Genomic DNA, 13,686 nt, shown 5'->3' on the forward strand with positions numbered 1-13,686 from the left:
GATCAACCTACATTGAAATGGAGGTTGAAGTCCTCTTAGGCTAAGGCCTTGTGCAGCAAGCTTCTACACAGCTTGGGTTGCTGTTTAATTAGTAGGTAATGGGACCCTCAATCCTCGAATAAGAAATCTCACAACAGCAGGTTAATTCCAGAATTTTATCTGTTTCAATAAGATCACCGCTCATTCCTCTAAGCTAATTTACAGATGGTGGCACATTGGTTAGCAATGCTGCCTTACAGCGCCAGGGACCCAGGTTTGAGTCCCAGCTTGGGTCATTGTCTGTGCGAAGTCTGCACATTCTTCCCGTGTCTGCGTGGGTTTCCTCTGGTTGCTCCTGTTTCTTCCCACAGTCTGAAAGACGTGCTAGTTAGGTGCTTTGGCCATGCTAAATTCTCCCTTAGTGTACCTGAACAGGCATCTGAGTGTGACAAATAAGGGATTTTCACAATAACTTCATGTAAGGCTATGTGTGACGCCACAAAATAAACTTTAAACCATGCAGTCACTGCTTGTCCAGCCTTTCCTCTTAAGATAACCCATTCATACCAGAAATCAGTGGAGTGAATTGGCTCTCTCCACTGGATCTATTTTTAAAAAATGTATTCATGGTTTGGGGCATCATTGGCAAGGAGAGTATTTATTGTCTATTCCTAATTGCCCTTGAAAAGGTGGTGGTGAGCTACCTTCTTGAATCGGTGCAGTCCATGTAGCGTAGGTACATTCACAGTTCGTTTGGAAAGGAGTTCCAGGATTTTGACCCATTGACAGTGAAGGAATAGCGATATAGTTCCAAGTCAGGATTGTTGTGACCTGGAGAGTGACTTGCAAATAATGGTGTTCCCATCCAAGGAGCCTTAGTGAGCAGTGCATCTTGTAGTTGGTGCACTCTGTCACCACTGAGTGTCAGTGATGGATGGAATGAATGTTTCAAGGCACATAAGAACAAGAAAATGCTGCAAAAACTCAGCAGGTCTGGCAGCATCCACAGAGAAAGCAACATTTTGAGTCCATGTGACTCTTCTTCCCCTCAAAGAAGTTGTACAGACTCAAAACATCCACTTTTAACCTGCTCTGGTAGCCACAGTATTCATGTGGCTTGTCCAGTTCTTTTTCTAATGAATGGAATTAAGCAGCCAGCATAATCCTGGACCCCGTGCACCCCAGACATACTTTTTCCACCTTCTCCCATCAGGAAAAAAGATACGAACGTCTGCAATCATGTACCAATTCAAGAACAGCTTCTTCCCTGCTACCATCAGACTTTTGAATGGACGTACCTTATATTAAGTTGTTCTTTCTCAACACCCTAGCAATGACTGTAACACTACATTCCGCACCCTCTCCTTTCTTTCTCTATGAACAGTATGCTTTGTCTGTAGAACAAGAAACAATACTTTTCACTGTACACTAATATATGTAACAATGATAAATCATAAGAACATAAGAACATAAGAAATAGGAGCAGGAGTAGGCCATCTAGCCCTTCGAGCCTGCCCCGCCACTCAACAAGATCATGGCTGATCTGTCGTGGCTCAGTTCCACTTTCCCGCCCTCTCCCCATAACCCTTAATCCCCTCTCTTATCAAAAACCCATCAACCCACGTCTTAAAAATATTTAGCAAGGCAGCCTCCACCACTTCAACGGGCAGAGAATTCCAGAGATTCACCACCCTTTGAGTGAAGAAGTTCCTCCTCAACTCCGTTCTAAACCGCCCCCCTTTTATCTTGAGGCTGTGCCCCCTAGTCCTACTTCTTTTTTGAGCAGGAAGAGTCCCTCCACCTCTATCCTATCCATCCCATTCATCATCTTATATGTCTCAATGAGATCTCCCCTCATTCTTCTAAACTCTAACGAGTACAAGCCTAGTTTATTCAGCCTCTCCTCATAGCTCAACCCCCTCAACTCCGGCATCAGCCTAGTAAACCTCCTCTGCACTCCCTCCAAGGCCAAAATATCTTTGCGCAGGTGCGGCGCCCAAAACTGCACACAGTACTCCAGCTGCGGCCTCACCAATGCCCTATACAGCTGCAGCAAGACCTCCCTACTTTTATATTCAATCCCCCTCGCTATGAAGGCCAGCATCCCATTCGCCTTCCTGACCACCTGCTGCACCTGCAAGCTGGGTTTTTGCGACTCATACACAAGGACCCCGAGGTCCCTCTGCACCGTCGCCTGCTGCAGTTTTTCGCCACGTAAGTAATAGTCCTTCCTACCATTATTCCTACCAAAGTGGACCACCTCACACTTGCCAACATTAAATTCCATTTGCCATTTCCTGGCCCATTCGCCCAGCCTATCTAGATCCTTCTGCAGACTCTCCACACCCTCCGCACAATTTGCCGTTCCCCCAATCTTGGTGTCATCAGCAAATTTCGACACCCTACACTCGGTTCCCTCCTCCAAATCAAATCAAGAATGTTGATAGCAGGAGATTCAGCAACAATGATATAATTGAATGATGTGGAGATGCTGGCGGTGGACTGGGGTAAACACAGTAAGAATTCTCACAACACCAGTCACAGTAAGAAGTCTCACAACAAAGTCCACCACAGGTTGGACTTTAACCTGTTGTGGGGCTTCTTACAATTGAATATCAAGGGATACTGTTTAACTAATAAAATTAATTATCTTATTGTTTAATTCATAAAATTAATTATTTAATGATAATAAACCATCAAAATGAGCAAAACCGCCAAAGGAGACAGGCTGGCCTCTTTTAAGGTTAAACAAATTGTAACTTTTAAACATTTCATATCAGATTCGCTGCAAGCAGGGGAGGCTGACCTGTTTTAAGGTCAAACCAAATAAAGAAACTCAAGTTAAATCAGGACAAAGTAAAAGGATGCAGCTTCCCCAAAAGGAGGGGGAACAGGGCAGGCGGGATTAAAGGTGAACATTGCCTGGGCTGAATCACTTCCTGGAATTCCCTCCAGCCTGGGCCAGCGCCCCGCCCACCGCCGGTGACGTCACGGCGCTCAGGGGGACCGTCAATCAGGCTGTGACGTTCGTGGGCGGCGCGAGGCCTGCCGGGAGCTGTAGTCCGGCCCGCCATTTTGCCCCGTTCGCCCCAGGCACCGCCCCGCCGGCGGGGAACTACAGGGCCGCCCGGCGCCTGGACACAGAGCGAGCGAGCGATAGACGGCGATCGGAGGCAACCATAGCAGCCAGGCCGTGGATGTGACAGGTTAAAGATATTTTATTGAAGGCGAAGTGGAGGGGAGGTAAGGATGATGGCGCTATGATTAACCCCCTTCCTCCTCCCCCTTCTGGAAAATTCCGCGAGATTTGCCCCTCCTCCCCCCGGGCCGCCATCTTAGCTCCATTCTGGGGGTGGGGGTGGGGGTGGGGGGCTGGTGACAGACACAACAAAGCATTAACCCTTCCCCTCATCTCAACCCTCTCCGCCGTCCCTTTACTCTCCCCTTTCTTCATTTTAAAAGGTGCTGATTGAAGCGTGCCATCATTTATTTTGCCCTCATTCAATAACCCCCCTCCCCACCACACTATCATGAGTGCAGTGCCTGACTGCGAGCCCATGAAGAAAAGACTGAGGCTGGAAGCTGCCCCTTCAGCGCTACATCAGCAGCTCTCCTCCTTCTCCACCAACACCACCTCCTTCACCTCTTCCAGTATGTGTCAGCCACAGGAGAGAAGCACTGGCTCATTAAACCGCAGGAAAGGTCTGTAATGAGGCAACTGCCTAGCTTCCCCTCCCCCCCCCCCCCCCAACATTCATTGCTTGTCAAACACAGCATCTCCAGTCTTGTTCCCCCCTTTCCCCTGTAGAAACTTCCATTCAGGAATGCAATAGGGACAACACTGCTGCCTCACGGCGCCAGGGACCTGGGTTCCATTCCCGGCTTGGGTCACTTTCTTGTGTGGAGGCCATACGTTAAGTCATAGAAGTTTACAGTGTGGAAATGGGCCCTTCGGCCCAACTTGTCCATGCCACCCCTCTTTTTTTAAACCACTGTGTTAGTCCCAATTGCCTGCATTTGGCCATGTTCTCCCCACCTCTGCGTGACTTTCCAATGGGTGCTCTGGTTTTCTCCCAAAGTCTGAAAGACGAGCATTGGCCGTGCTAACTTCTCCCTCAGAATATTTGAACAGGTGCCGGAGTGTGGCGTCTAGAGGATTTTCATAGTAAGTTCATTGCAGTGTTAATGTAAGCCTACTTGTGACACTGATAAATAAACTTTAACAATATTAAAACAATATTCATTTCCAGCCATTGCCACTTCATCTGTGTCACTTGTGTTAAGTTTGAGAAATTGTGCAGTACTCCAAAAGTTATGAACTCTTTTCATAGGATCCCTACAGTACAGAAGAGGCCATTTGGCCCATCAACTCTGCACTCTCTAAATGTAGGTAGGCCCTTCTTTTCCACCCTATCCCTGTAATCCCTCACATTTACCATGGCTGATCTCATCTAACTGACACCAAGGGGTAATTTAGCATGGCCAATCCATCTTTGGAGTGTGGGAGGAAACCCATGGAGAATGTCTGTGTAGCGTTTACACAATCATCCAAGGCTAGAATTGAACCTAGGTCCCTGGAACTGTGAGGCAGCAGTGCTAACCATTGTGTCACCCTGCTGGTCCAGTTGGGCCTGTTCCTCAAAGGTTGCCCACTTTTCCGATGGCCCAACAGCCTTGTTTCCTCTCCCCAGTTTTTTTTAAAGAAACAATGAACAAAAATGTTTAAAGAAAACCAAATCTTTTGTTTGTTGGCCTTGGTTGCTAGTAGCAGTGTCTAGGTCAGCAATTTATACCCAGTTTCTGGATAATCTTGAAGGGCTGGCATATCTTATTGTTGAATGTAGCAGGCCAAGTTGTTCCCATCAGTTAGCTTTCCAGATCTGGTTCTTAGCCAGTTTCTTATGCCATCCTTCATTTAGCCCTTTATTTGATTTGCTTCAGCTCCTTTTTAGCAGCAGTCTACTGAGTCCTCTCAAAGATCCACTTGTCGGCATTTACTGCAGCAAGGAGGCAGATTTTTTCACAAGTTACAAATCTGTGTGGGATGTTCAGTTCTGATGTTACTGTTGTTTAAGCATATTTTTTTTCTCTGAATATAAATGCTGTGCTCTGAATTTGTGTTGGTGCAAAGCTAACTCTTATCCAAAACTCCTATGATGTTTTCTTGCTCTGTGTGAATCTACAGTGCTCTGCACCAATCCCTTAAGAGGACAAGTATTCTCAGCTCTGTGTTATGTTGCAGTTGAGAAAGCTGAATGAGAATGGTGCAGGTTGTCTTGTGTTGTAACTTAGACACTATTTTTCCCCTTTTTATTATGTTTTCCTTTGTCAGGAGTTGCATGGCACTTCTCGATGGTTGTGTGGCTGTGATTGGGAATTGTTACCTTCTTTGAAATTTCTTTGAACATATTGAAATGGAGCTCTTTAATTGTTTATGAATGAGATTTTGGTACTGTGGCTCAATTATTGTCTCTTAAATGGACAGAATCAAGCCATTGTATCTCCAGAATAAGAATGAGATTGTTTCTCTATACACAATTTATTTACTCGTAAATCAATCATTCATTTCTGTGTTTTTATATACTCATGAAAGTCACCCTCACACATTTCATAAAGTCATTATATCTTTAGATGTGCGTTCATATATGTGTTTAAGAGGTCAGTGTACATTTAGATTGCAGTGTGGCTGTGAAAGATATGTTGGTAGAGTTATGTCCATGTTGTAACAGTTTTCTGGACACAATCCCATTTAACATTTTAATTAAAACCCCTTTTTGTCATATTCAGTGAATTAGCCAACATCTTAGTGTTACTTACTCTCTAGTGTATTCTTCTTGCTAGCTTCTTCTGTCTTCCTCGTGCCGACTATACAGCTAAACAGTTGTTTTTTTGCTCCCTCGCTAAGTGTCAATTTGGGCAAGACAGACATTGTTTTGACAGATTATTCCACCACAGAAATATCATGGCTAAGGACATGCCTGTTGTTACTTGCCTTCCATTCACATGCATTTCCAGCTTCCAGCAGATGTTGCTGGATAAGGATCATGAGTACAAAGTTTGGTTATTTTTATAAGTATTTGTTCATTGGAATGTGAACATTGTTGACGAGCCCAGCCTTTATTGTTTCTCTCTAATTGCCTTCCCTTGAGAAGTGAGTTGTCGTTTTGAACCGCTGCAGTCAATGTGGTATGGATACATCCACGGAGCTGTTAGAAGGAGTTCCAGGCTTTTGGTGAAATCAGAACGAAGGAGTCATATTATAATTCCAAGTCAGGATGGTGCATGGCTTGAAGGGCAACTTGTTAGTTCCTATGATGTTCCCACATGCCTGCTGCCCTTGTTCTTTCAGGTGGTGGAGGTCACAGTTTGCAAGGTCCTATTGAAGGAACTTCGGTGATATGCTACAACAGCCCTTGTAGATGGTACACATTGCTGCCACTGTGCACCAGTGGTGGAGGGAGTGAATGTTTGAGTGTGGATAGGTGCCGATTTGTAACAGATTTGCTGAATCTAGATGCTTTGACTAAGGCCAATAATGTAATGCAGACAAAGGATTAAACCTGGAAACTTCCTAATGTGTGTTATTACAACAAACATTGCCAATGGTTTCTGAAGACACACCATGCTTGACTCACTGTTACCTATCTGGATGACATGGCAGTAATTCTGTTTCAGTTTTTTACTATGTTGTTTCACAGAAATGATGGTGAATTTTATCAGGCTATTCCGCTTTGGAGTGTAGAGTAGTTGAGTCTAAACCTGCCTTCAACTTTCAATCAGCACAAGCATTTTCAGCACGGTTTGCTGGATTGCATCAGGAGCCAGTACCATGTCTGAGTTTTAAGAGGGAGCCATGGTTTTTAGTCTTCAGTGGGCTTACCAACTCAGCAGTTTTACAATCTGTGCTGTATTTTGCTTCTCCAGCCATTGGTAAAGTCTCCAAGCAGCCAAATGTTCATGTATTGCAGCTTTAAAGGAATAAAGAATAGGCCATGTTGCACTTGATTCATATTTGAACTGGCTGATGTAGAAACCATGTTGCTGTATCAACTGTGGACTGTGGGTATGTATTGTAGGCATACTTGACAAAGTGGTTTCGTAATGATGTGAAATTTCGGCACTGATCATGGATAGGTTTTGAAATCTTGGTCCATATGGCACTACCTGCTCAACTACTGACCTGACATTTTGCTTACACGCTTCATAGATTCATCTGAATCACAGCTTTGAGATATTATTTTTCTCAGTATTCATTCATGGGATATGGACATTGCTGGCTAGGCCAGCACATATTGCTGTTAAGAAGGGGTGAGCTGTTTCCTTCAACCAATGTAGTTTACGTGATGCAGTTACACCTACAGTGCTGTTAGGGAGGGAGTTCTGTGATTTTGACCCAGCGACAGTGCATGAATGGCAGTATATTTCCAAGTCAGGGTGGTGTGTGTGACTTGGAAAGGAACTTGTAGGTAGTGGTATTCTTATGTCTCTGCTACCTTTGTTCTTCTTGATGAAAGAAGTCATTGTTGCTGTTGAAGAAGCCTTGGTAAGTTGCAGTGCATCTTGTAGATGGTACATACTGCTGCCACTGTGCCTCAGTTATGGAGTGAGTGAATGTTGAAGATGTGGATGGGTACCAATCAAGTGGACTCGTTTGTCCTGGACGGTGTTGCACTCCTTGAGTGTTGGAGCTGCGCTCATCCAGGCAAATGGTGAGTATTCCATCACAATCTTGACTTGTGCCTTGTAGATGGTAGACAGGTTTTGGGGAGTCAGGTGACTTACTCGCCACAGGATTCTGAGCCTCTGACCTGTTCTTGTAGCCATAATATTCATATGGCCGGTTCTGTTCAGTTCCTGATGAATGGATGTTGATCGATGAGGATTCAGCAGTAGTAATGCCATTGAATGTCAAGGAGAAATGGTTAGTTTCAACCATCACTTGTAGATATTTGTTGTCCGGCACTTGTGTGGTCTGAATGTTATAAACCCAAGCCTGAATATGGTCCAGTTCCTGTTGCACGTGGATGTAGACTGCTTCAGTATCTGAGGACTTGTGAATGGTGCTAAACCTGTTGCAAGCATCATTGAACATCCCAACGTTTGAGCCTATCATGGTGGAAAGATCATTGATGAAGCAACTGTGGTGATTTCCTAAGACAGAGAGAATTTCATCTTCAACAACTATCTTTGAGCTAGGTATGACTCCATCAGTTGAGTTTTCCCCCTGATTCTCAATTGACTCCAGTTTTGCTGGGGCTCTTCAATGCCATGTGGCCTTGATGTTATGGACAGTCACACTTGCCTCACTTCTTGAACTCAATTCTTTTGTCCATATTTGGACCAAGGCTGCAATGAGGTCAAGAATTGAGTGGCTCTGATGGAACCCAAACTGAGTGTCATTGAACATGTTATTTCTGAGTAAGTACTGCTTGATTGCACTGTCAAGAACACCTTCCATCATTTTACCAATGATCAAGGGTAGCGGTAATTGGTTGGGCTGGAGTTGCTCTGATTTTTTTCGACAGAATGCAGCAGTTCAATTTTCCACGTTGACGGGTCAATGCCAGAGTTGTAACTGCACTGGAACAGCTCGGCTAGGGGCATGGATAGTTCTGGAGCACAAGTCTTCAGTATTATTTCCAGAATGTTATCAGAGACCATAGCCTTTGCAGTATCAAGTGCTTTCAGCCACCATTTAATATCACATGAGTAAATTGAATTAGCTGAAGACAGACAGCTGTGATGCTGGAAGTCTTTAGAAGAGGCTGGGATGGATCACTCAGCAATTCTGGTGGAAGATTGGTGCAAAGACTTCAGCCTTGCTTTATGTGCTGAGTGCCCCATCATTGAGATTGGGGGTAGCTGTGGAACTTCCTCCTCCAGTTAGTTGCTCAGTTATCCAACACCCTTCACAACTGCATATGGTAGGACTGCAAAACTTACATCTGATCCGTTGGTTGTGAAGTGGTCTGGCTCTGTCTATTGCAAGCTGCTTCTGCTGTTTGGTATGCAAGTAATCCCGTGCTGTAGCTTCACCAGGTTGACAGCTCATTTTTGGGTAAGCCTGGTGCAAGTACTTCATGATTGCCTAGTCCTGACTTGCTAGATCTGTTTGAAATCTATCCCATTTAGCACAGGTGTAAAGTGTATGGATATCTCTCTGAACAGAGAGGGAGTGACAAGCACCAATTTGTGTACAGATATCTACCTGAGAGAGAGGGAGGGTATCCTCAATGTAAAGACTCCTTAACTGTGTTGTGGTCACTTCTACCATGGATGTATCTGTGACAGGTAGATCGGTGAGGACAAGGTTAAATGGGCTTTCAGCCTACTGTTGATCTTCTCACCACCTGCCAAACACGAGATCTAGCAGCTATGTCTTTTAATACTTGGCCAGCTCAGTGTGTAGTGGTTTCCGAGCCCATGTTTGACCTGCCAAAGCAACTTCACTCGCAACTTGGTCATAGCAGAGATTCCCAGAAGGACAGTGGAAACACTTTTGGGATGTCACGAAACATCCTTGAGATCAAACTTCCCATCCATTCGTGAGACATCCTGGTTTATGAGCAAAGAAAATGGAAGAGCCTCATTTGAGAAGGCATTAAACACACCAAGAGATTTTTGTTGAGAATGTGTCGAAGCGAAGCCGAGCCATATGAGGGAGCACATAAACCTCCAAATCAATCTATCTGTCCAAATCTTAAGTAACTACCTGCCTCACATGGCAGAGTTTGCACATTGGACTATTGGCCATTTCATAACCCATCAAACTGCAGAAACAAGCCAAGGCACTGGCTAAGAAGAAGAGGGACTTTTCCCTGAATCAACCACCAGTCAAATGAGTTGCCTAATTATTTACACTTCAGAAGTAATTAATAGACCAAAGTGTTTGGCATTTTAATGTAAATATTATTTTCTGTTTATTTCTAATGTACAAACCAATACTCATTGAAAGTACTGGAATTAAATGTTTATCCTTTGTAGGGGTGGTTGTAAATGAAAAGTGAAACATCTGGTCATTAATTACAACTGATGTTTTAAATGGAAACATAGAGACTGCCTGTCTCGTAATGTTTTGATAATAAAATGACAATGAAATTGGGAAGTGGTACACAAATGGGCAAGTAAACCCCTGAATAGGTACAAGTGAACCAAATGACCTATTTCTGTGTTGTGTATCCTATGTAAAGTCTGAGTAAGGAATTGCTTCAGCCTGCACAAATACCCTTTCTGAGATGTAAACAAATGGAGTAGAAATATTGGAGGAAATTAGTAGGAGCATGCACATGAAGAATAAGAAGGGACGATAAACAGTGGGTTAAATAGTTGTTTTTGTAATACATAAATGGAATTGATATGAAATACCTTTTGGATTTTAAAAATTTAAATACTGAAATTATGAATGTATGTATGAATTAATGTATGTTTTGATATTTTGCAGGGCAAAGAGAAAAATGGGAAGTTTTAGCTCGAGGCAAATGTAAAGATTTAAAGATGGACCAAGCCAGGTATAATCCTCAATTTATAATAGGCTATAACTTCTGAACTCCTGTGTCTGTGTTGGAGGAGATATCTCAAAACTGCACAGGGGATTCCCACCCAGACATTTCTCAGTAAGGATTGCATGGCAAATGGTTGGGAAGTGCAAACTCCCACTGGGCAATTGCCTTGCATTGGGAACCATCTGAAAATTGTGATTTGAAATCGCAAACTTCAGGCTGTTCCACTTGTTAATAGTTACCCAGAAAATGTTAGAAGAATCAAAAGCACTTCTAGGTTTTGGGTAGCAATTGCACAGACTGACCCGTCCTCTACTCCACCCGGGGACAAGCCTCCAGACACCACCACCACACACACACACACACACAACATCTGTTCCAACCGTAACCAACTCTCCATCACCTCCACCGCACTCTGTTCAACGGGCTCCCCATCCCAAATTCTAATCACTTCCCGGACACCTACTTTCTCCCTGGCTTGAAAGTGGCTGTGCCTTTTAAACTCACCTGATTTACAGCTGTAGAAAAAAATTGAGCATAGCATCATTCCATCCAATTCAGAAGCACATTGCACAGTTCTCACCCGTCCTGAGTTAAGATTGAAAAATAATTCAAGGTGACTCTGCCACTCCACACAAGTTCAGGCCTGATATGTTTTATTTGTGTAGTAACTCCAGCTTGAATGCAGTCTTCATCTCCCAAGAGAGTGGGACATGGAAGAATACTTATTTATTTATGTTGGTAACTACTGTTTGTTCTGTATTGCGTAGAATCCACAATCTACCAATTATGATGACTCACTTGATATTTTCCTCCCCCAAATGATACCTTCTGATGATGATAGGGACACGGACTTTTCAGAAGCATTGAAACGTTGAACGTGGGAGAGCATTTGAGGGTAGAAAATAGATTTGAAATAGGTTGACAAATTTGTGCTTTGAACTGAACCATAGATATGGTAGCCCTGTGGTTATGTTACTGGGTTAACAACTAGTGGTGTTGTGTTCCAATATTGTCAAGGATTGGGGCAGCACAGTGGTTAGCACTGCTGCATCACAGCGCCAGGGACCTGGGTTCGACTCCCGGCTTGGATCACTGTCTGAATGGAATTTGCACATTCTCCTTGTGTCTGCATTGATTTCCTCCGGGTGCACCGGTTTTCCTCCCACAGTCCAAAGATGTGAAGGTTGACCGGCCAAGCTAAATTGCCACTTAGAGTCAGGGGTAAATACGTGGGGTTACGGGGATAGGAGCTAGGTGGGATTGTGGTCAATGCAGATTCGATGGGTCGAATGGCCTCCTCCACTGTAGAGATTCTATGATTGTGAAATAAAAGAAATCTTAATCTGTGGTTGGTATGAGATAATATGATGATGAAGAAAGTTATTATGTATTGCTTTACTAGTGTCATTGGTGTCATCTACACCATCTGCCATTGATTGTAAATGCCCTCAAGCTAACGAGGGACAAACTAACTGGAAGTTAATCATGATTGAAGGGAGCTGAGGGTTGGAATGAAACTTTGTAAACCACAGTATTGGTGTCAGCTTGGAATGCCCAAGGTCAGAGTGAAATTCTTGACTGGGGTTCATTTTGGTTTTCTCCAAAACAGTTGTCCATTCTCAAATCCAGTTCTTTTTGGAAAATTCTAGGATTAATGAGGACTATCCACAGATTAAGCTAGTGCTCTAAGTGCAGAGGATGTACTAGTGTTTAGGTTTTGGGGGTGTGCGGGGAAAGGTACAAACAACTGGTTTACTTTTAACAGAAGGTGATCAATTTATCAAGTTTGCATTGATATGTCCTCTATTTAAATAATTCTTCCAGCTTAATGAAGTCTTATTTTACAGCACTGAACAAATGCAGCAAGACAAAGGTGCAAAATTGGAAGGACCTTCGGATGAAGATGGGAAGATGGACATACAGATAGAACAGTATGTGCAGCAGAGCAGTATGATGAATACGTCAGTAAATGAGTCCAAAAGCGGTAAATCAACAGGAAACTGTGAGGCCGAAGAGAAAACTAAAAAACAGAAAGTGAGAAATCCCTTCAATTCAGAAGCTGAGAGGTTTGAACGGACTGCCAAAAATGTAGACAGATGCACCTCTGATAGGGACAGGGATAATCAAAAAGTACCAAGTACCAAAGTGGAAAGTTCTATTTCTGAAGAAAACAATAAGAGTATAACTCCGCATAAAAAAAAGTGCAAGACACTTGAGGACTGGGTAATAAAACCTTCTTGCACAAAAGGAGCAAAGAATATCGCAGTCAATCGAGCTGGGGAGATAACCCCTCTTAAACAGGACCATAATATTATTGACCTTGAGGCCACAAAGTCAATTGAGGATCCATTTGATGAGATGTATATTGTCCCAGAGAGCCCACTCTCTGATTCTAGCTGTGAGCAGTATTTGCCATGCCCAAGTGGAGCTGGAAACCAGGACAGTGGAAAGAAAGACACAGGAGTAAGACCCTCTATTAAGAAAGAGACTGAGTCTGTCTTACCTATGCAGGTAGATATTTCAGGTAGTAGTTCCTATGAATCAGAGACAGAACATACTCGTTTATCAGCCAAAGTTTTAGAAGGTCTGGACAACACCCCTCTTACCCAGAAGACTTACTGTTTTGATACTTATTCTGATAATAAAAAAGTTGAAGAAATGGTGGAAGTTAGAAAGGTCCTACTTTGCCAGCGTGGTGATCTATTCGTAAAGACACAACCCAATGCATTTTGTGGTTTAAATGATGTTACACACGAAGCACTAAAGACTGCACAAAAAACAAACCCATCAACAAGTTCATCCTCACAGCTGGGAAATCAAAAGGGACCCCCAAAGATGAGAAAAATCACTGATCATTTTGAGTACCTGGACAGGAAGCCACAAAAGAATAACAGGTATAATTTTTCTACGTTCTGGGGGTCGATGTGTAACTAGAAACTCTCAGTGGGGACTGAGAGACTGAACAGTTCCTCCACGAGTGTGTAAGTCCTGCAATGGCTTGACAAGTGTCCAGTCAGTTACTTAGCCACATGGCCAAAAATGGTTTATATTTCCAGTCTAAACAAATAATTAAACTCTGCTAAGGTGATGATGGGGATGTTACAATTCATCTCTGCTTGTCAGAGAGTGGAAAAATCAGCCAGGGTCCCCATTCCTGTTTGCTCAACCAATATTTGTTAAGAGTTCCCATGCAACCACCTGTCAA

The 13,686-nt window shown here is 43.5% G+C and overlaps 1 protein-coding gene across 4 annotated transcripts in view; it reads left to right on the plus strand.

The window, feature by feature from the left end:
* Window positions 1-3,084: 3,084 nt before the first annotated feature.
* Window positions 3,085-13,686, plus strand: part of parga (poly (ADP-ribose) glycohydrolase a) — a 152,907-nt gene continuing 142,305 nt past the window's right edge. For 2 of the 4 annotated variants that reach the window (XM_080215864.1, XM_080215866.1), the window contains exons 1-3: window positions 3,355-3,681; window positions 10,421-10,487; window positions 12,329-13,375. In XM_080215864.1, the coding sequence (XP_080071990.1) occupies window positions 3,510-3,681; window positions 10,421-10,487; window positions 12,329-13,375 (1,286 nt within the window). In that variant the 5' untranslated portion in view covers window positions 3,355-3,509. Of the gene's footprint in view, window positions 3,223-3,354; window positions 3,682-3,739; window positions 4,145-10,420; window positions 10,488-12,328; window positions 13,376-13,686 lie in introns of those variants that run through there. The other 2 variants (XM_080215867.1, XM_080215868.1) reach the window with 2 other exon arrangements.

Source organism: Carcharhinus amblyrhynchos, chromosome 31 (assembly GCF_965287045.1).
Source record: "Carcharhinus amblyrhynchos chromosome 31, sCarAmb.v2.hapA, whole genome shotgun sequence".
Taxonomy (NCBI): Eukaryota; Metazoa; Chordata; class Chondrichthyes; order Carcharhiniformes; family Carcharhinidae; genus Carcharhinus; species Carcharhinus amblyrhynchos.